The 21,461-nt window shown below is 50.2% G+C and overlaps 11 protein-coding genes across 11 annotated transcripts; 6 read left to right on the forward strand and 5 right to left on the reverse strand.

Moving 5' to 3' along the window:
- Positions 1-804: 804 nt before the first annotated feature.
- VFPPC_14976 (myb family transcription factor) lies at positions 805-1,656 on the forward strand (the record flags this gene model as incomplete). The annotated part of the gene is made up of 1 exon (XM_018292740.1): positions 805-1,656. The coding sequence occupies one exon, from the start codon at positions 805-807 to the stop codon at positions 1,654-1,656; it is 852 nt and encodes a 283-aa protein (XP_018137030.1).
- Positions 1,657-3,108: 1,452 nt separating this feature from the next.
- Positions 3,109-5,346, reverse strand: VFPPC_11889 (serine threonine protein kinase; the record flags this gene model as incomplete). The annotated part of the gene is made up of 1 exon (XM_018289939.1): positions 3,109-5,346. The coding sequence occupies one exon, from the start codon at positions 5,344-5,346 to the stop codon at positions 3,109-3,111; it is 2,238 nt and encodes a 745-aa protein (XP_018137029.1).
- A 1,037-nt stretch (positions 5,347-6,383) lies between these two features.
- Positions 6,384-6,680, reverse strand: VFPPC_16903 (hypothetical protein; the record flags this gene model as incomplete). Its single annotated transcript, XM_018294656.2, has 1 exon — positions 6,384-6,680. The coding sequence occupies one exon, from the start codon at positions 6,678-6,680 to the stop codon at positions 6,384-6,386; it is 297 nt and encodes a 98-aa protein (XP_018137027.2).
- Positions 6,681-6,886: 206 nt separating this feature from the next.
- VFPPC_11888 (hypothetical protein) lies at positions 6,887-7,501 on the reverse strand (the record flags this gene model as incomplete). The annotated part of the gene is made up of 1 exon (XM_018289938.1): positions 6,887-7,501. One exon carries the CDS (start codon positions 7,499-7,501, stop codon positions 6,887-6,889), a length of 615 nt encoding a protein of 204 aa, XP_018137026.1.
- Positions 7,502-8,312: 811 nt separating this feature from the next.
- On the forward strand, positions 8,313-9,259 carry VFPPC_11887 (hypothetical protein; the record flags this gene model as incomplete). Its single annotated transcript, XM_018289937.1, has 2 exons — positions 8,313-8,455; positions 8,518-9,259. 2 exons carry the CDS (start codon positions 8,313-8,315, stop codon positions 9,257-9,259), a joined length of 885 nt encoding a protein of 294 aa, XP_018137025.1.
- A 762-nt stretch (positions 9,260-10,021) lies between these two features.
- On the forward strand, positions 10,022-11,276 carry VFPPC_18312 (hypothetical protein; the record flags this gene model as incomplete). Its single annotated transcript, XM_022429944.1, has 7 exons — positions 10,022-10,216; positions 10,260-10,468; positions 10,512-10,560; positions 10,608-10,689; positions 10,732-10,818; positions 10,862-11,062; positions 11,107-11,276. 7 exons carry the CDS (start codon positions 10,022-10,024, stop codon positions 11,274-11,276), a joined length of 993 nt encoding a protein of 330 aa, XP_022285072.1.
- A 222-nt stretch (positions 11,277-11,498) lies between these two features.
- VFPPC_14975 (hypothetical protein) lies at positions 11,499-11,882 on the reverse strand (the record flags this gene model as incomplete). The annotated part of the gene is made up of 1 exon (XM_018292739.1): positions 11,499-11,882. The coding sequence occupies one exon, from the start codon at positions 11,880-11,882 to the stop codon at positions 11,499-11,501; it is 384 nt and encodes a 127-aa protein (XP_018137024.1).
- Positions 11,883-13,685: 1,803 nt separating this feature from the next.
- Positions 13,686-14,386, forward strand: VFPPC_11885 (myb family transcription factor; the record flags this gene model as incomplete). Its single annotated transcript, XM_018289936.1, has 2 exons — positions 13,686-13,935; positions 13,989-14,386. The coding sequence occupies 2 exons, from the start codon at positions 13,686-13,688 to the stop codon at positions 14,384-14,386; spliced, it is 648 nt and encodes a 215-aa protein (XP_018137023.1).
- A 529-nt stretch (positions 14,387-14,915) lies between these two features.
- On the forward strand, positions 14,916-17,349 carry VFPPC_11884 (FunK1 protein kinase; the record flags this gene model as incomplete). Its single annotated transcript, XM_018289935.2, has 2 exons — positions 14,916-15,060; positions 15,110-17,349. The coding sequence occupies 2 exons, from the start codon at positions 14,916-14,918 to the stop codon at positions 17,347-17,349; spliced, it is 2,385 nt and encodes a 794-aa protein (XP_018137022.2).
- Positions 17,350-17,567: 218 nt separating this feature from the next.
- Positions 17,568-20,234, forward strand: VFPPC_18313 (Integrase, catalytic core; the record flags this gene model as incomplete). The annotated part of the gene is made up of 1 exon (XM_018292738.2): positions 17,568-20,234. The coding sequence occupies one exon, from the start codon at positions 17,568-17,570 to the stop codon at positions 20,232-20,234; it is 2,667 nt and encodes an 888-aa protein (XP_018137021.1).
- A 41-nt stretch (positions 20,235-20,275) lies between these two features.
- VFPPC_11883 (hypothetical protein) lies at positions 20,276-21,461 on the reverse strand (the record flags this gene model as incomplete). Its single annotated transcript, XM_022428793.1, has 2 exons — positions 20,276-20,929; positions 20,994-21,461. The coding sequence occupies 2 exons, from the start codon at positions 21,459-21,461 to the stop codon at positions 20,276-20,278; spliced, it is 1,122 nt and encodes a 373-aa protein (XP_022283988.1).

Below are 21,461 nucleotides of genomic sequence, written 5' to 3' on the forward strand. Positions count from 1 at the left end.
TCTAGCGTCTAGGAATATTGGCTGAATATGCTCGGGATTGGTTGGTCCATTTGCCTTGCTCTCATACCAAGGCCCAAGCATGCTAGAATACGTCCGACGTAGGTCCTTGACCTGCGGCCATATCCTTTTCCAGTGTGTGCATTGTGTTGATCTCGCCGCGCCCCTTCTCTCGAATCATCAGTATCGTCTTTGTTGGTATTCTCACCTGCGTTGGGTGAATAATTCCACGCTAAAGGTCGGGGGCTGAGTAACTTCTCCTGAACGACAGGCTGAGGAGCGATCGTTCAATTATCGGCACATCGACTTCCCGCGCCACATTACATGTCCCTGAAGATTTTGATGGATACGTTATCTGAGGCTGCCGTTGCTGAATGATGCAGGAGGACGCTTGGCCGTATCCGCGGCGAGGCTTAGCTGCACGAGGACTGCTGGTGGACGGAGAAGGAAGAGCCGGCGGAGAAGTAGGGAGTGGAGCAGTGAGCACCGCTACAAGAATGCGAATCTTTGGGGCGGGGGAAATGGAATAATGACAAGATTCAGAACGGCGTGGGCGACCATATTTGGACCATTCGTGTAACTTGGATGACTGGTTTGGAGGCTCAAACACACGATTGGGTTAGCGGAGGTGATAGAAACCGGGAAGGCGGTCCAGGCCAAGTGTTTGCGCCCTTGATCGGTTGACGCTGCGGTTGATGTGCTAGGTTCTGCCTATATAAAGGCTATACGAGTCCGTCACGATGGGCTCGAATCGTCTGGTCAACATGCACATTTTTTTCTTTCCTATATTTTCGACCTTATTGCACGATGGACGGAATCATATTGACACAAACGAGTCCAATGCTCAAGACTCAAAATCACTCCACTTTGTCACCTGGGTCATCTTGGGATTCCGCCATTACGATTGCATCTTCACCCAGCAGCATGAGTAGCTGCGACGGCATCGATGATGACGAATCGGATTCTTTCGGCGACTCTGGCGAAATCTCCTCAAAATCTACCTCTGAGAGGCTCGACATCGATTTGGGCCTCTCAACCTCCTCCACCATGCAACTGGTGGCTAGGCAGGAGGATCCTGAGAGAGCTCCCGTACCCACACCTCCGGACCCTAACCGTCTTCAAGCTCTCTTTTCCGAGTATGAAAAGCTTGTCAATAGACAGGAGGTACCGCATGAACGCGAGGGCGCACTAGTCAAAAGTAAGATAAAGCCCACGTCTGGGTACCTCGCTCGTCGGGCTTACAGCCAATTTGCAGATGAAGAATCTCCGCGCCCCAATCACCCAGAATCTTGCCATCAAGCTATCCCACACCCGCTTGTGAGCGCTGCCCGTGAACAGAAACGAGGAATCTCAAAGCGCAAGAACCAGCGCCAGAAGAAGGGCGCTTCACGTGGCTCTTTGCGTACGAAACGTGCGCTAGCTAGTACTCTTCAGGAATACGAATACATGCAACTGGGAGAAGCACGTCGAGCGCCCAACGGGTCAATTGAAGTGGAAGTGTTTTGGGCGCCTATCTTCCTGCCGTGCGACCAATTGCGTGGGGAACAGGCAATCGAAGAGGCGAAAGACTTGGTGATTAGAAAGTTTGGGCACGTCGCATGGGAGACGGAACAGACTAAGTTTGGCTGCGTGGGCACGAAGAGGCGCACATTGGGGTAGATAGCGGATGGTGAAATTATATACTGTTACAGATTCTCGATTTCCATAGGCTTGTACGCGTTCTGTGCTTTCTTGACAACCGCCGCTTGGCGACAGGACCGATGCCAGTGATTTTCAGAAGGGCAAGAACTGTTAATAGTCTTCGTCTACCTCGCCTCTCCGTGGCATCCGCCCTGTGACCCAACGACTGTCAAGGGTTCATAACTACAATAATTTCAACAGATACAAAGTACAAGGACACGTGTAACTAGAGCAACAGAGATTTATCTACTTCCCAGAATCAAGAACCTCCCAACATTGGTAAAAGAATTGGCCAGTCACCCCGCGTCGCAATCGTGCTCCCTTCTGTTTTGTCCATGGCTCCAGCACGTAGTGAAGCGACTCACTGTGTCGGGGGTTAAGCCAATTAAATTTAAGCACTTATAGGACAATACTTCGAGGGCCTTTGTGCACACCGTCTCCCAAGAAATGCATCAAATAGTTATATGTGGGCTCTAGAGGAAGGTCTGCTTCCAAATTATTCAGAAACACGTTATTTTCAGCAGGATAATGCACGAATTCATACTTGCGAGGCTACAACAGCATTCCTCTTATCCCACAAGGTTCAGTGGATCGATTGGCCAAGTCATAGCCCAGATCTTAACCCAATAGAGCATGTTTGGCGTAGTTTAAAGAATAGGCTTTATACTTTGTTCCCTCACCTCTCAGAATTACGAAGAAATAAGGTGTGTATTGCAGAATTCTGCGAATGCCTTCAAAAAGCGTGGGTAGCTATTCCGCAAGACCAAATCCGGGACCTTATCCACTCAATGCCGCGCCGGCTTGAAGCCTGCAAAAAAGCGAAGGGTTGGTATACCTCGTATTGAAGCCACAGTCTTCACCTATCTAAAAAATCAGGAACCATGTAAATAGCTGTGTTTTTGTACCTAGAATATTGACATTTATTCATGCGATAATTGTGCCGTTGGTATGTGGATGTGGGCCATTGACAGACTTTTGATGTGGCACTGTAGGATAGACCAGCGGACCCTATGGGTAGCACTGAATACAGGTGATGACACTAGTCAAAGCCGCTGTCTTGCTATCCAAGTCTTCAGCCCAACTTAATTGATACTTTGCGACCTGTTTCCAACCTCCGTAAATAATTGTTTAAACATCCCAGAAGCGTCCATAGTTGCGAGGAACATACAAATACACCGACGCATCTCAAACATGTGTGAACACCGGAATTTAGGGCTTGGAACGAGAAACACCTTGTGGATTGCGCCCTAGGGTACTCAGTCTTGTGGTTTTTCTACTCCCGGGCTTGGCAGCTCATGTAAGCAAGTTGTGACGTTGCATGTCCTGGGTTGTTTTGTAGTCTGTGAACCCAGCGCTGTGTATTCCGTCTATACGTATGAAACGCTGTGTAGCCCTGCGCTGTACCATTACCACTGTCGAATCCATAGGTTATTAGAGCCGCGACGTGATTTCTGAAGGACTGGGCAAGTTCGCGACACAACTTGATGCCCTTGCTGTAGCGGACTCCAGCTCACGCGCAAAGTCATCCTTCTTTTGATTCTGTAATACTCCACGCTTCCTCTTCCGACTCTGATTAGGGCCAATTGAGCCCAAGGGCCGGCGACCGTGGAACTCGGCGCGCTCAAAATCCACAACCATGAGCTCACGACTGGTTGTATTGTATAGAATGTTGCGTGGTTCCGCGTCACGGTGGAGAACGCGCAACTTGTGCATTGCCTTGAACGCCATGGTGACAGCGTTGGCGATGCCGTCTTTCATGGCCGGTTCAACACAGTCAAAGAGCGGTAGCCCAGCCCAGCTGAGGAACATAAAGTGTACATAAACGCCGCTGTCATAATAGTATGGCCGTACCAGACCAATAGTGCCCAGGCATACAGGGACATACTTCCCTTGGATGGCTTGGAGTCGGCTATACATATCGTTCTCGTGCTGCAGGCAGGCAAGGTCTAGGCCCTCCACTCCCTTGGCAACTAGTGTATAGCCGTGAGACGCCAGCCGCACCTTGAAGAGTGACCCGCGAGAACCGGATCTATGGAGAGGCGCGCAATTCGCATCGCGTCCGCGGTCTATGGCAAGCTGGTGTCGGATGAGCCGCAGAAACTCAAGTCTACTAATGTGCATTTGCCCGTGATGGCTTGCGTTGGGGCAGTTCTTGTCCATGGACCCGCCATGAGCCAATCCCAGAAGACAACGGTGAGTACAAAATAGCCGGCTTTGTATATTCGGTTTCTGCACTGGGCTTGACTCTTTCTGCTGGCCGCTGCGCTGTCCTTGGTTCCCGCTACCCGAGCTCGTGCCAACTGACGGCGACGCTTTCCCACGAGTGCGAGATGGATTCGGAGTCGGGGAAGGGGGATCTTCATCGTTGTCCTCCAGTCGTCCTGCGTTGCTGCCTGGTTGTTGGCAGCGGTAGCGGGTCCGAATTGGCGATCTCTTAAATCCTTTCCAACGCTGTGGCTTATAAGGAGAGGCGCGTGGTTCCTTGCGCTTGCGTTCCGACATCGGGATATCCCTCAGAATATCATCGTATTCGACAGCCCAAGTACCGAGCGTCTCGGCCTCGTCATGCCATGTCTCAGGTGGTGGTCTAGCGCGGAGAGCCTGGAGAATGAAGGCGAAAACCTGCGCGACGGCTGTGCGATGGAGTCTCGTCTCGTCGTCGTCCATTACGTCCTGATTTGGCACGCATACCGAGAAGTAGACTATGGAAGGATCGTCTGGGATGTGAAGAAAGACTAATGCCTGTCCCGTGCATATATAACCGAACTGGATGCCCTTGCCGATCATGTAAGAGAAGAGCTGAGTAACCACAGCGGCGGCAAGGCGTCGGGCCGTCAAGGCAAAGCCCTGACTGTCCTTGTTAATCACATCACGTTCCGGCTGAATTCCCGCCTCAAGACCGGTGATGATCTCGTCGAGACTTAATTTGTGTGGTGCCTTGTACTCGATAGCAATGGCTGGAACATTTTGTCCCTCTGAACTCCTGTATATACAGAACTGGTCCGCTCGATTGCCCTTCCCCCTCGCTCTGCGACGGGCCTTGGGTGCTGCTGCCTGCTTCGGGGCAAATCCTTGTGCTGTAGCAACTGGGTTATCTCCGCCCAGCGACATGTGTTCCATTGGCTCAGATATAAGATCTTCTGTCGTTCCGAGATTCGTATGGCTCTCAAACGTCACTGTTCCCTGGATACCGAGAGTACTTCGCAGCAATGGATCCGTGTGTGCTCGGTCAACCAACTTCTGAACCGCGTTTTCGACGACATCACGCTCGAAATCCCGCAGCCCAAGTTCACTGCTAATGGGCTTGAGCAATGACTTGACGTATTCCATCTGATGATTAGATGGGAATGCGGGCTTAGAGAACAAGTCGCTGATTGAGAGATCGTTCCAGATCTCTTGTTGTCTCATTGCAAAGCTGTCCCAAGGGATTATTCGTCGGGGGAAAATTCGTCCTGTAGGATTGGTAGTTTCTCCTTGCGTAGTCAAAGATCGGTCAGTTACAACTTCGATAGCAAGATGGAGGGAATGGCAAGTCTCGAGATATTGTTGAAGGTTTTGTGGCTGCGAAGCGGTGACGAGTGCTTCGGCTTTGTCGCGTCTGTCCTCAGCCTCTTTCGCTCGACTCTCTGCTTCTCGAAGCCTTCGTCGAAGCTCTTCAATATCATCCATCTTATTTTGAGCATGTGCAGCATTGCGTTCACTCAGAGTACAGGATTAGTTTTAGCATGTCTAGAAGTCTCGGTCAAAGGAGGCGTAGTGACAAAATGGCTGGACACTTGGTGGGTGGCCTCGCGTCATAAACAGTTATCTATCTCCCGGAAGAAAATCGGCCCGCTGGTATTGGGCGAGTTCAACCTTCTGCCGTTTGATGTTCTCCAGCATAAAACAAACATGATTGGTGGATACACTGATAGTACTAAGGAACGGGGTAACACGGGGTTTTCTTTTGTTTATTGTCGTCAAAGTCTGTCATTTGGCTGCACGCTGTGCTTTCCAGCTGTCTATCGGAAAATGCTGCCTACCGCGTCGCGTTTGTTGACCGTTGTTTGGGCATCAGTGTGTGGCTCTTTTGCAGATAATTTTGCCCAAGAGCCTCTGACGCGTCGCATGTGAAAGACATGGGAGCCGTTTAGCCTGATTTGTTTGGCAATGTATACGATATGCTAGTCATCACTGGTGGCCCAATCTTGCAATGTTCTCAGATTGGATACATGAGGTGTCGGGTACGACAGCACTAAAACAACCGAAGTGGGGCCGCAAGATGTGACGGAAAACTCTTCTTCCGAAGGCGAGTACTAGCAAAACTGCGCAACTTTCTCCGCAACCTGTTGACCCCGCTACCACTATTATCGCGATACCCCGTCCCACGAAAAGTGTACATCGACACACTGCCTAGAGTTTCCTGGATTTGCCTTTGTTTTAAGTCTAGTGAGAGTTCGAAATTCACCGTTACTCCAAATCTCCAGAAAAAGTAGGGTCTCATTCATGTTCGCTTGATCCGAGTACTGATTCGTAACAGGAAGGAGGGTAGTCATTTATGTCGTCAACCCAGAGCGTCGAGCCAGAACAAAAATATTACTCTATAAAATTTTTCGAATCTGTCGGCTACGACAGACACATCAAGTGCAGAGGTACACTGATATCGGTATATGATCCGAGCGCGGCCCAAGGTTCTGAACCATACTGGAAGTACAAAAACACCGTTGTCAATGCCACCCATCTTGTTCCTGCTGGATATGAGGTGGAGGTTCTTGACGCTTGGGTGGTATGGACCACGTCGGTTTCAGCATGAGAGTATCCGAGATCCGGAACCCTTCTCTTCTACCTACCCATAAAGTAATGGATATGTCTTCGCTCTCACCCTCGGGAACCAGAACAGTCAGGCACTCCGTTGTCACCTCTCCTAAGGACTTTTCCAATTTCCATTGCTTGCTGGCCGACATAGCAGTCGAGAAGAGTTCTCCAGTAAGGTTGATTTTCTCTGTTGGGCATTTCGAGTACATATATTCTATTTCTTTAGGGGGTTTCGTGTTAGCAAGAAGTGTGCACACACGCAGGATCCTTAACTTACGTCTGCTTGGACGCTTAGCCACCGCCATGTTACCCCGAGAATGTTGATGTCGGACGGGCTGCGATGGACTCTTAGGGGAAGTTGGGCTGCTGATTTCTTTACTACCAATCAGTTATGTGTAGTTAAATCATTTGTTTTTCACTCACCACGGAGGAAATCACTAAATTCAGTTGATTCTCGGAGATCATTATTGTGGAGTTTGTGCAGAACCTCTAGAACAACTGGAGGCCAGGATGTACCCGTGAACTCAATTGCCTCGACGAGACAGTCAAACATCTCGGATCCCATAGAGCCGACCGCCCAAGATGTAGCTCTATAAGATAAAGCCCAAACAATTATTTTGTCAGGCTCGAGTCTCCGCAGCCGTTCGCATCTGACGTTCGTGGCTTCTTTCCTCGCCTTCATTTGATTCGAGTCAAACTCCGAGTATTTTGGGCCGCCAAATATGATAGTAATGTTTCTTCTGAACAGAGCGGATTGCCTGAATGCTCGGTCGTGAATCAATGCTTGTACAGCGGACTTAGACTGCTTTCTCCATGTTTCGCTCGATTCCCATACCTCTGCACGGCATGAAGGCTTGTATGATCCCGTCCGTTTTTGGATAGATGACGTGGCGTTGGTAAGTCTCGCGCTCAGAATGTTCAAGTTGCTGAGCTCACCACTTGTGTACCGAGGGTCGTCCAGCGTCGCCACCCAGGTTTCCAGGTTTGTGACGATATCACTCAACTGTGAAAGACTTGTAGCAGCAGACATTAGGACTGATGGTTGTGGAGAAATTTTGACTCAATGGACTACTGGGGGCTGGGCACAAATTTCTTTTAAAGCGTTCCATGATTATTGCAGCGCCAAAAACGATGTATCACATAGTTTCAGGTCGGAGTTACCGTACTCAACCAATCAAATCTATAGTTAGTCGACCATGCATTCAAGGGCCGACACACGGCTGCAAGAAAGTTGAGAGATGCTGCATTGCCAAAATTGTGACAGGCTTTTCATTCAGCCGTCAGCCAATCAAAAGTCACGTTAGGCAACCTCGATCAATCGTTTCTTTGCAATGCATAATTTTGGCGCGGCAGTAAATCACATTCCGCAGGGGTCAGGGTGATGGGCTCAATTACAAAGCGACTAACGCAAGACGCGGCCACTTGTCACGCCAACAGAATCACCCATTGCAAGCTCCGACGTACAGGGGCTAAGAGAGTGACTTAGTGTGCTTCGGGGAACTACATGGTTTCAATCCATAAATGCAGCAGCATTCAACAAGAGTGCGGCGTGCAGGAACGGCTTCGAGACTGCATATCCGTGTTGGTTCGGCCATTTGGGTCTGGCTGAATGGATCGACTCGAAGTCTCGAAGTGCAACGCGATCACCATTATCTCCTCCCCGAGGAAACAACGCTATGTTCTAGACGCACAAATGACTTGACCGTCTATATAAAGCCCTTACCTCCCAGAGCAAGATCTTTGTTTTCTGACAATCTACGAGCCAGGGATAACAGCACCAAAATATTGCCACTTCAAGTCTATAGATATATAATATTGTATTTGTTCAATTGCGTAACAAGATGCCTCAGGCCCTTTCTAATCAGAAGCCAACCGCTCGCGAAACCCGGCCTGCCTCGCCTGTCTCCCAGGACGAGGCTATGTGCGAAGGTTTGTGGATGCAAGAGAAAGGAAATCCGGATCACAACCAAGGTTTAATTGGAAAGTAAGAATAATCTGTCGCGCCTTAGTCGGCCGCCATATCTCTACATGCTGACCAGAGAGTAGAGACCGTTCGACTACTCCTCATATTAGACAGAATATTCCGTACACAGAACAGTTGATTGCGGTTCCATCCGATGTTGCCGAAATGGCGTCTCACAGAAGTCCCTCTTTAGAGAAGTTCGGGAAAGCTGGATTGGTCTCTGGGATCCAAAATCTCGGCCTTGAAAATGAAAAAGCTCATAGAAATCCAGCTCATGCTGGCATTGGAGGTGTCATGCAATGCTTTCAGTCAGCAAATTGTTCAATGGGACTACGGGATCCTAGCCAGGATGCACTCCCAGGTTCCAGTCTTAACAATATGACTGAAGAAAGCCAGCTGAAATGGGGTCAAGGCGAGGGCATCAACTTGAACGATTTGCTTTCGAATTTTGTTGTTTCCAAAGATGACACAGAAGAAACAGTATCTGATAACGATACTTCCGATAATGGCATCGACAAGCGTTCTATCCACAAGCCTAGGACATCTTTAGGTGTTCTCGGTGATCGAATCGACTATGGGGGTATGGACGCAAGCGATTGCCTTCCGCCATGGACCAAAACTCTTTCTGGAGACGACACAGCAGAGACGGAAGCAAAGAACATGTGCATTTCCACTGTCTGCTTTGCGGATCCTGGTGGTATAGACGCCAGTTTCGGCCTTCCCGAATGGGACGAAGACAAGTTTAAACAACTGGTCGCCGAAGACCAGCAACAAGAGGTAGTCGTACTGGAAACGACTCACACCACCACCAGCAATATCAGGTAAGTTAAAGGCGTTATATCTCCAATACTATTCGTCCCAAGACATCTTGAGCCATCAGATATAGGGTCTGACCGTGGAAGTAGCTACCAAGTGAAGTCCAGACTTTAAGGACTTGGCGACATAAGATTACATTCATGGGGGCTGTATATGGGCAATTTAGCCTCCGTGAGGTGAGCCACAAATAGTGCTGGATTATTTCAAGTCATGAAAATAAGATTGGCAATCGTTCATTTCTTCATATTACAATCATGTAGTGCCATCTGCTTTGCTTCGTTGAATTTGGAAGCTCATAGCGTCCACTCATTAAGTCAATACAACTGTTCAATAAATTCGCAACACGGCCAGCTCCATAAAGCAATACGTAAACTAAAGCTCATGTTCTGGAAACATCATCCGAGAGAGGCTACCGAAGATGATGCGGAGCACGCAGCTTACCGAAATGGAGCCGCGAAGATATCACGCGGCTTCAATCGACGTCTCGTGAACGCCATGCCGAATGCCAAGTATTTAAAGGGGCTCATACCCAGCAAAGACGCTGAAATTCTTTGAACTTCACTCGTCATTCCCGATTGACTGATCACCTGACACGTTTTTGCAACGCCCGGACGCCGGCAATATTCTCAACGCATATCAGGCTTATCAGCCTCTTCTCGTAATTTCGACATTAGCTACATGTGCGTCAAGCCTGGGTTGTTAGAAGCAAACGCCCAGCTCATGTCTGAATTTTCAACTTACACCTGCAATAGTTCTTTGTAAATTATCGCTATGGAGACGTTTGAGGAGCCGGAATCTACCTGCCTTGCCTGCGCTTGGGCTTTGGGGGGTATGATGGCATCTCCACCCAACATCATGTCCGACGCGGAGTTCGACATAACGCAAGAGAGGAAAAACACCAAGACCGTATCTTTGGTGCCCGATTGGCATTATTACAATGTGCTCCCCCACGTATGCGTGAATGGAGCGTCTACGTTTGACGCCCTACAAGTTTCGACAGTTGACATAGGTAAGAGCTTGTGATGCAAGCTTGGAAGAATGTTTCACCGCTAACTTACGCGCAGAAAGCTCTACGGATGAGTATTATACGTTCGGAAGCGAATATTATTCCTTTGAAGTCTCGACAACGATTACAGGAGATGTCCTCGTCCCGAGGGCTTACGGAGACATGAACCCAGGTGACTATACCGATATGTTCGTACCTTCAAGAATAAAAGAGCATGTCCTTATCATGTATTGTATAAGCTAATTCGCCTCGAAGAACACCGGTCGGTCCAGCACTCTCTCCACAACAATGGATCATGCAGTTTGCAGTGGATACTTTGCATCAAAATGATGTGCAGCTGCAAAGTCCTAGCGCCCCGGACTACCCCTGCCTCGTCTCAACCCCCGATGCGGTCCAGCTTTCGCCAGTACAATTGCATCCAGATCATTCTGTGGCTGTGGATTTGCACCAATGCTGCAGTGCCTATAACGCTAAGTTGGGGAGTTCTCATCCGATGGAAGATGGTCCGCAATGCGCTGTCGAATTGCGCGGCTTGATCCCATCTACCTCTCCAAGAACGCCAGCGTTTGAAGATGGTCCAGGTCCATGTGATGGAAATTCACCAGACAGTGCAAAAAAATCCCATGATCATCCTGTCTCTGTCCTGTGGAACCGATCAATCCCATTGCCCACAAATTGGGACCAGGAGAAGGTTGAGAAAAACAGCCAGTCCAACGATGCCTCTGAAGTAGAGGATAAGAGACATCCTAGCCATGCGTTACCCAGGCGTACCTACAATCTTCGTAATCTTCCGAGCCGGTCACAGAGCAGGCATACCTACAATCTTCGTAACCTTCCAAGTCGGCCACAGAGCAACGGAAAACTCAAGCACCCACGGAGAACCGACTTGACGAAGGTAAAACGTCGTTCGAGAGCCAATCTGGAGAAGATGACGGTCGCAGGTATTGTCTCGCACGGGCTCGCTGCCGACACCTGCCTGCGAACTTCAGAATTAGACGAATGGACGAGTTTACTGATTGACGTCTCGAATCATGTTCCGCGTTCTTTGTCTGCGTCGGGTCAGGATGCTCTTTCTGTTCTACTGCGTAATATAGAAGGTTTAGCTACGGCATCAAGAAACAGGTGCTCAAAGTCCAGAACTCGCCCTCTTCATGGATCCGCGTCTGTTCGCAAACAGCGGAAGGCCTTGGAATGAAGCTCAAGGACACGGCAAACTATATACTCCGCGGGCGGTCCTCCCAATCACAGCGTTGCGATCCGCCCGTGGTCGATGTTGAGGTACGTGATCATTTGGTTGTCAAGGTCGGCCCGTTTTGTAGATAGAGTGCCGACACGGTGAAATACTAGCGGAAGCTCGATGAGCCTTGGGACGGGGGGCATGGAATTGGAGAAGACGGGATGATCTGCCTGGATCGTTGTCACGGACCAAGGCGCGAATCTGATTCTCTCAACATCGCACCGGACGATGACGGCTTGGATGGATCCTGGTGTACTGATTGTGGCTGTCGATGTTGTGACTGCTGCGGAAGCGGGAGCTGGAGCTTGCGGTGTAGGGACTAATAGAGACGAAACTTCTGGTTCTGAATCCGTGTCCATGTTATCCCATTTTGAGTAATCTATAGTCATGGAGAATCGTTTAATGTTAGTTCGGGAGGAAGATACAGATTGAAGAAATTGGATGCCAAAGGTAAAGAATTATGACAGGAAAGAGTTAACCTGTAAAGTCGTTGCTTGCTAATTGGCTGCCGTTTTCGACCGCCTGCCCGCACGGGCAAGGCGCCGCCCCCACAAGCCCCCAAGACCCACTTTCCTACCTCGCGCTGCTTTAGAGAAAATCTATAAGACCAACTACCAAAACCCAACTCTCTCCTTTCTTTCCCTCCTTCCTCATCTCGACCTGTCCTTCGTCCCATTGACCCTGTCGATTCCCACCTCTCCCTTGGTGTCGCAGGTCGTCATTTCTTTGGCCGCGTTGGCCACATCATTTGTTGGCCTCAACAGGCTCCGCTTTCCTGTCGCAGCTCCATGTTCCTTGATGCACGCCTCGTTCTTTCTCTGCTGCTTGGCGTCCCGTTCAGCCGAAATCATCACGATACGAATCCTCGCTCCAATGTCACCTAGCAACATTCACCCGTTCTCTACAATCTGTCAAATCTACAAGTCTACGATCTGCTGCCGAATGATCTCGAAGCGTTCACCAACTCTACAAACCCTGGGGCTTATCGACGCGCTTTTCCCATCGAAAAATCCAGCAAAGAGGGCCTGTTGGTGATGACCAGCTCTCGTGATGGGTTGGTTGCCTCCAGTGCTCGGAGTGTCCGAAAGGATTCTCAATGCTTGCAGCCGGGTTTGGGGGGCTGGCGGCGCGGCCAAGCCTTCCCATTGTCTCGCAAGATTTGCCCTATCCGGGTGCCGGCGCCCCATGATACTCGTCATGCCTGACCACTCCCTCTGATTCCGTCATCTGAGGCTTTCCAGCTGATCTTCTAGCGGCTAGAAAAATTGGGTCAATATGCTCGGGATTGGTTCGCGCACGTCGCCTTGCTCTCATACCACGGCCCAAGCATGCCAGAGTACGTCTGGCGTAGGTCTACGACCTGCGGCCATGTCCTTTTACAGCGTATGCATTATGTCGATCTCGCCGTGCCCCTTCCCTCGAACCGTCGATGTCGTATGTGTTGGTATCTTCCCCCTGCATTAGCTGAATGCTTCTACGCTCAAGGTCGGAGGCTGAATGTCTTCTGCTGAACGACAGGCTGAGGAGCGATCGTTCGATTATCGGCTCCTCGACTTCCCGCGCCAAATTACGTGTCCCCGAAGGTTTTGATGATACGTTATCTGAGGTTGCCGTTGCTGAATGATGCAGGAGGACTCTTGGCCGCATCCACGGCGAGGCTTAGCTGCACGAGGACTGCTGGTGGACGGAGAAGGAAGAGCCGGCGGAGAAGTAGGGAGTGGAGCAGTGAGCACCGCTACAAGAATGCGAATCTTTGGGGCGGGGGAAATGGAATAATGACAAGATTCAGAATGGGGTGAGCGACCATACCAGGACCATTCATGAACTGATGAATGGTTGGGAGGCTCACACACACACCATTGGGTTAGCGGAGCCGATTGAATCTGGGAAGACAGTCCGGGTCAAGCTTTTGCGTCCTTAACCAGTTAACGCTGCGGTTAATGGCTTGGGTTCCGCCTATATAAAGGCTGGACGACTCGGACACGATTGACTCGAAGCGTCTGGTCAACTTGCACCTCTTCTTTCTTTTCTGTGATTTCGACTAGCATACTGCGCGATGGATGGAATCAAGATGACACAGACGAACCCAACGCTCAAGACTCAAAATCACTCATCTTTGTCACCTGGTTCCTCTTGGGATTCCGCGATAACAATTGCATCGTCACCCAGCAGCGTAAGCAGCATCGATGACGATGAATGGAATTCCTTCAGCGACTCTGGCGAGCTCCCCCTCGAAATCTTCTGATGAGAAGCTAGACATCGACGCAGGCATTTCAACTTCCTTCACCATGCAGCCGGTAGCTGCTGAGCAGGAGGAACCTGAGAGAACTCCCGTACCCAAGCCTTTGGACGCTGACCGTCTTCATGCTCTCTTTTCTGAGTATGAAAAGCTTGTCAATGGGCAGGAGGTACCGCGTGAACGCGAGGACTCACCAGATGAGAGTACGAATCTGTCCATGCCGAAGTATCTTGCTTAGCTTACAACCGATTTGTAGATAACGAATCTTTCTCCGATCAACCCAAACCACGTCAGAAAGCCATCTCCAGCCCGACTGCGAATGTCGCCCGTAAGCAGCAACGAGGAATCTCGAAGAGCAAGACCCAACAGCGGAAGGTTACTTCACGTAGGGCTTCGCGGACGAAACGCGCCTTAGCGAGCAGTGTTCACGAATACGAATACATGCACCTAGGAGAAGCACGTCGAGCATCAAACGGATCTGTTGAAGTTCAAGTTTTTTGGGCACCCATCTTCTTGCCGTGCAACCAATTGCGTGGGGAACAGGCAATCGAAGAGGCGAAAAACTTGGTGACCAGGAAGTTTGGCCACGCCGCTTGGAAGAGGGAGATGAGCAAGTTCGACTGCGTAGGCATGAAGAAGAGCGAATTGGACTAGATAGCAGATGGTCAGATGTGAATATACGCACTGTTACCCCATTTTGAATATCCAACTTGAACGCGTTCTTGGCTCTATTGAGGGCTGTTGCTCAGCAGGACCATCGAGAGTGACGCTAGTTATGGTCTTCTGCCATGCCGTATAGACGAGCTGCTCCGGAAAGTGGAACGGCGTCCCAGAGGTGCGAGGTTCCGTGAAATCGCTTTGCAGGTTGCGCCGTTGGCCTGGAGCAGCCGAAGTTACCACCTACGTACGAGCACATGGTTGGCTACATAGACGACGTGTCCATTCTAGCAGTTGGCCCAAACCCTCGCCAATGGAATAATTATCACTTGCATTTTTGAATTCTAGGGTAGTAGCACGGTGCACGCTACCTTCTGAAACCCCGCCTGTCAGGACGGCCATTCGGCGTTTCCGTTTTTCCACACCTGGAGCCTGGGCCGACGTGCAATCAGTCGCGACGAAAGCGTTTTCGTGCCCCTTCACCTTGCTAATGATAAGATGGTTTTAGACGGCGCGCATCCTCGTCATGCCGGATCAACCAAGATTAAAGCTCATTGACGAAAACTCAATAGGGAATGGGCTCGATGCCTTCCGCGCCCTTTTCACTTCGATTTGCAGCACCAGAAACGTTGTCTCTACGGCAGACACACTTGGTCAACTTGGTCACGAAGGTAATCTTGTCACTCGACAATTTGCATGCCTTTCTAACAGAACAAACAGATCTCCGCAACCTTGCGCTCGTTCTTCTCCCGTCCTTACGAAGTCTCCCAGTCTCGGGCCTGCTCCTGTCGACAACTGGAAGTAGCAGCCTCCGAACCGACCTCCTTAGACTTATTTCTTCTGTAGCCTCTAATGACTTCGACTTCAACCGCATCAAACCGCTCCTCAAGGCAGCAATCGCTGACACGATTCAAGATGCGCAGATCTGGGACCTTGTATCTATCGCAGTCGTCGAATCCACTCCACCTCTCCGACCGATACCATCCTCCCTCCAGCAAACCCCATGGAGCCAAAACACGAGCAGCTTCGCGAACTCGTCAGAATACCGCCGGGATATGGATCCGGTCCTTAAACTGGAACTCGAGCACCTATACGTCGGACTTCCGGATTTCCATAAGTCTTTCTTTGGGGACATCCCAGAACTTGACGTGGTTTCTGAGGCGGTCTTCCGCGAGTGTACAGAAGGCGACAACCCACTTTTCAAAGAGGGTTGGAGTGGATGGCCAGCACGCGCTAAAGAGAGCGACGTGTTGACCTGGATTGACGGCCTAATTTTGAAGCTGGAAGCATTCGTAGGCGACCGCCTTTCGACATCGGTGACTGGGCGAAAGCTGTTGGCGCAGCCGAGGACGGCGTTGGAGGGCTCCACAGCCAAGCGCAGCATGGATATCGGCTTCGTCAATAGCGATGTCACATATGAACCTAACCATATTGATCCGAAATATCGCTGGTCACACGTCCTCGTCGCCGGTGAACTAAAAAGTAACCCGAAAGCCGATATAGCATCGATTGCATGGACTGATCTCGCGAGGTATGCGAGAGAAGTGCTCGCCGCTCAAGATACTCGTCGCTTCGTCTTGGGATTTACCCTCTGCGGTTCTCTTATGAGGGTATGGGAGTTTGACCGGCTCGGGGGGATCGCTTCCGAACAATTTGACATAAACAGGGAGGAAGGTGGACTGCAGTTTGTGACCACAATCCTCGGGTTTCTCCGGATGAACGAAGAGATGCTCGGGTTTGATCCTACCATAATAATAGCACGGGGCCACAAATATATCGAGATTGAACGAAACGGCCAGTCAGAGTGTCTCATCCTTGACAAGGTCATGAAGCGCGCACCATGCATTGCAGGCCGAGCGACAACTTGCTGGAAAGCCTATCGCAAAGGTTATCCGCATACGCCTCTAGTGATAAAGGACTCGTGGCAGTACACTGACCGGGACGAAGAGGGTGATCTGATTCAAGAAGCGACTAAGAAAGGCGCGATTAATGTTGCCCGTTACTATCACCACGAGACTGTTCGCGTCCGCCATTCTGATGACGAAATCCGAAATAATGTTCGAAAGAGACTAGACGTCACCAAAGCTACAAATTACCGGTCAGGACGTGCGGTATTGCCATCGAGTTCCAGCACGATGAGCACTTCACGCAAAGGGCGAAGCGGCAGCTCCGGGGTGAAGCGTCCATCAAGCGAAACTGACGCTGCTCTGCCACCGAGCAAGCGATCTTGTTCGGCATCCCCAACAAAACCCAACCTGGACGCATTGTCAAATCGGATACATCGACGTGTCATTCTTCGGGACTATGGGAAGCCAATCTACAAGGCAAGCTCCCGCGCGGCCCTGCTTTCTGCTCTGGTGGACTGCATTGAAGGTCACGAATCCTTACACAAGGCTGGCTTCCTCCACAGAGACATCTCCATCAATAATCTCATGATGAATGAGAATAAGGAGAACCCTTCTTGGCGAGCCTTTTTGATTGACCTGGACCTTGCTATAAGGGTGCATCGAGACGGGGCTTCGGGAGCCATGGGAAAGACTGGTACTAGGGCGTTCATGGCTATCGGTGCATTACTAGGGGAACAGCATTCTTTCATGCACGATCTAGAGTCTTTTTTCTGGGTACTCTTTTGGATATGCATACATTACAACGGACCAGAGGACAGCCGGACTGTGCAGCGATTTGAAAAGTGGAATTACGTGGAGATGGCCGAGTTGGCAGAGCTGAAGAAAGGTCAGGTATCCCATGAACAAGATTTCATTAAGACTACAAGCGAGTACTTCACAACACTTTACACACCATTGATACCCTGGGTTAACAAGCTGCGCAAGGTTGTGTTTCTCAATGGCAGGAGATGGGAGAAGGAGGACGATGAGCTGTATTTGCAGATGAAGATTGTTCTCCGCGATGCCATAACGGACCCCACTGTGGGCACTGCTTCAATTGTGACGACGCTCTGAATAGAGTCCCCCGGCGCCGCATTACACAGCAGTAATAAAACTTGTTGTTTACATGCCTGAAGTTTGCCCTATTGTGAACCCCGACCTCGTAATACTTGATGACAAACTCGAAATTGAGGTGTTGTAGCAAAAAATGGACTGTTGTACAGCTCTAACTGGCAAAATCCAACGCAGCATTGCCCCGTAGCAACAAGGCCACCGGAGCTAGTGTTTTTCCGATGTTTCGCTCAAAGGCGTGGAGGCAAAGGTCCCTGGATCTCTTTCTCCAAAGAGGATACAACTGGAACCCAGCAACGGGCGCCGTCTCAAGAGACGGAAAGACGATCTTTCGCACAGAGAGGCGATATCGCCAGCCTGTCATTGAATTTAACCAAGTCGATTACGAATCGCATATACCACCGGCAACCGCCTTCACCTCATCCACGCAGCCGAGACCCGAGTCCGCTGCAGAAGCCATTCGCTGGCACCAACGCCTAGGTCATCTTGGGTCCGAAGCCCTTGAGCGCCTAGTTCAACAGACAACCGGAGCCAAAATAAATGGCCCGCTCAAAATTGAGTGCAAAGACTGCGCCGTTTCGAAGGCAAAACGTATTGTCTCACGACGGAGCCCGCAGACCAAAACACCACGACCATTCTGGCGAATCTACGTTGATATCTTCGCCATGAGCAATGGATACAACGGAATGAAACACGCCATGCTGATCAGAGATGAATACACATCCATGATCTACATATACCTTTTGAAGGATACAACCACTGAGAGTGTTCTCGGAGTGTTAAAGGCATTTGAAGCCTACATTCGACGACAATTTGGTACGTCAATATGTGTTATCCATCGAGATAATGACCGAGCACTTCAAGCAGAATATGACGCCTGGGTCAGATCCCAAGGGATTGATGACGAACCCACCGCGCCAGACACACCGGCACAAAATGGGCCTGCCGAACGATCTGGGGGGGTAATAGGCAGTCAGTCTCGCACAATGCTGGTTGGTGCCAACTTTCCGGACGAAATGTGGCCTGAGACCTGGAAGACTGCGATTTATCTGCATAACAGATCGCCGCAACAGGCAAACAACTGGAAAACGCCGTTCGAACGGCTGCACCAGTGGCTACAGGAAAACAATCGTGACACCAGATACCTCCAGACGCAGCCCGACATTGCCCACCTTAAGGCGTACGGATGCCGCGCCTATCCGCTGACCAGGGAAGCCCTACAAGGCAAGCATAAGAAGAACCTGAAGACCCATCCACATGCAGAGATCGGGTACCTTGTTGGATACGACTCTACCAACATCTTCAGGGTATGGATTCCAGAAAGAAAAGAGGTTCGCCGAGTCCGAGATGTGACTTTCGACGAAACCCGTTTCTATGATCCAAGTGATCACCAGCAGCAGCTTCACATTGAAGAAGCAGAACCACAACTTCAACTCCCTGCCCATATTGAAAGCGACCCAGAACCTGAGGAATATGAAGGAATCAGGACAGAGGCGCATAGTGAGCCAGAATCGCCACCTTTCCAGGAGGCAGGAAGCGAAGATGAAACCCAATCAACCATTTGGGTTGGTGGTCAAGACCACTCCAACAAGGATACGGATCAAGAGCTTGATGGCTGTGACGAACAAGCCATAAGCCAAACCGTCTATCCAACGCCTGACGCAAGTCACAGAGGCTCGCACAGCCCAGACCTTCCAGATCAGGACAATCCAGAGAATCGACAAGACCATGACAACGAGCATGAGATCGAGATCGATGATCATCTTCAAACACGAGCGGAAAACCCGCCAACACGTAAATCGACACGAGAGAGGAAGCCAAGTGAACGAGCTCGCGAAGCAGCAGCTGGTTCCTGCGCAGTTTACCGAAGCAGCTTCTTCATCGGTAGCGAACAGAAACTGCACCGACGAAGTCTTCCTCCAGAGCCAAGAAACTACCATGAGCTCACAAGCCACCAATTTGAACAAGACTTCAAGGAAGCCATGAATATCGAATGGACAAACGTAAATAAACGTGGAACGGTTAAGCCAATCCCAAGGGATCAGGTAACCGGCCAAGTCCTACCACTAACATGGGTGTTCAAATACAAGTTCAACAAACACGGATATCTTCGGAAATTTAAAGCACGAATCTGCGTTCGAGGTGATCTACAGCAGCTAGGCTCCAAGGAGACCTACGCAGCCACCCTCGCAGGACGTTCATTCCGAATCCTGATGGCAATCACTGCCAAATTTGACCTCGAAACGAGACAGCTCGATGCGGTCAATGCATTCACGAACAGTGTACTTGACGAAGACGTCTATGTACAATTCCCAGACGGCTATCGCCGCAGAGGATGGGTCCTGAAACTGCTACGAGCATTATACGGACTAAGACGGTCACCTCTGCTATGGCAGAAGGACCTGACCGCAGCCTTAGAGAAACTTGGCCTCAGACAGAGCCAAGAGGAGCCATGCCTTTTCACAAACAGCTGGCTCACAGTTTTCTTCTTCGTTGACGACATCGTCTTGCTGTACCATGCCAGACACCAAGACGCCGCGGACGAATTCATCGTCAAACTGAAAACTCAATATGAAATGAAGGACCTAGGGGAACTCAAGTGGTTCCTAGGCATTCGAGTCCTGAGAGACAGAGCAGCTCGCAAGCTATGGCTCTGCCAAGACTCATACATTGAAAAGATTGTAAATCAATACGGGATCACAAAGCGTGACCAGCTCAAAGGAAATCTATTCCCCACGAACGACCTGCAACGTCGAAAGGACCAGGCAAAACCAGACCTTGTTTGCGTCTGGCGCGGTGGGTTCGTCATCAATCCCTTGGGATCTGACCCAGGCGTCATATTCTGCTTGAAGTGCTCGGTCATTATCTCGGTGGATAACACATATTAACCTACCAAAGGATGTCACACGATATAAGTGGGTATAATTGCTCAGCAAGAGAGCGCGTTCTTTTTGTTGACAACAGCTGCAGTTGAGAAAGTGGATTGGATCTCGGTGTCGGATGGTTGCTGCATCGGTGGCGGAGCTTCTGGCTGAATCCTGGCTATGGCTCCGGCAAAGGCAGTTCCTTTGATCTCCGATCCATCCTGTTGCTGAGACTGTTCCTCCTTCTTCCTTCGGTTCCTGATGGACCGTTCGACTTTGCCCTTGATAGTAGGGTCTTGAAGCTTCTGATCGATTTCTTCCTGGACTTTGTTGTCCGGAGACCATCCAGCTGGTCGTACCGAATCAGATAGGTAGTAGCACTCTGAATAGAAGTGTCTGCGACCGCAGAGGCAAGTTGGTCTTCCCCCTGGGTTCTTGTTGTTGGTTTTGGATGCATCAGGCTCCCCTTCACCTTGGAAGGTGGCGAATGCACCTCTGCTGCCCGAGCTCTGAGCAGTTGATCGATATGACCGTTCGAAAATTTCACTGATCTTGATTCCATCAGGGAATGTCTTTTGCCACTCGTCATCCTCGTGGGATAGGGCCTTTGCTTCCATCTGATTGATCCAGACCTTCGAGAATGTCGGGTCTATAGCATTTACCGCCTTAAGAAAATGTCGAGTCTGTCGCAGGCCTCTTATATCAGGCAGATCAAGATTCTTTGCTTCGTTCAGTATTGACTTGCCATTTCGAGATCCATTCCTCGACCTTTGTTCTGCTGACTGCCTTAAGCGTAGCGTAATATCGATCCGTGACTTCACTCTCCCGAGCCCAGTCAGTTGGTTTGACACGGTTCTTCAGGATCATGAGTTCCTTTGCGACATCGTCTTCCTTGGCAATGATATCATAGTACCTGCCAACGGTTTTGACGATGTATTCTTGTAGTGTCGCCAAAGCTTTGGTCCTGTCCTTGTAGATCTGAAGTTGGCTTCGATGCCTTGCCTCAAGGATTTGGAATTTGCTAAGACTATCACCTTGCAATCGCTGTATGTCAGTGGCGTTTGTCTGGGCTTGTCCAGGCGTCGGTTCGACTGGCAGCGTCAGAACTGGCTTGTGTACAGCATCAGGGTCAACATATTCCCAGACATGTTGACTTTTCGCGAACTTGCGGATTACGCTGATCCACACATCCCAATTACCGGATCCTTTGAGGATGACCCGGGAAGAGACTTCGAGATCGTCAGCGGCCAT

This window comes from Pochonia chlamydosporia, assembly GCF_001653235.2.
Source record: "Pochonia chlamydosporia 170 chromosome Unknown PCv3seq00012, whole genome shotgun sequence".
In the NCBI taxonomy this organism is placed as follows: domain Eukaryota; kingdom Fungi; phylum Ascomycota; class Sordariomycetes; order Hypocreales; family Clavicipitaceae; genus Pochonia; species Pochonia chlamydosporia.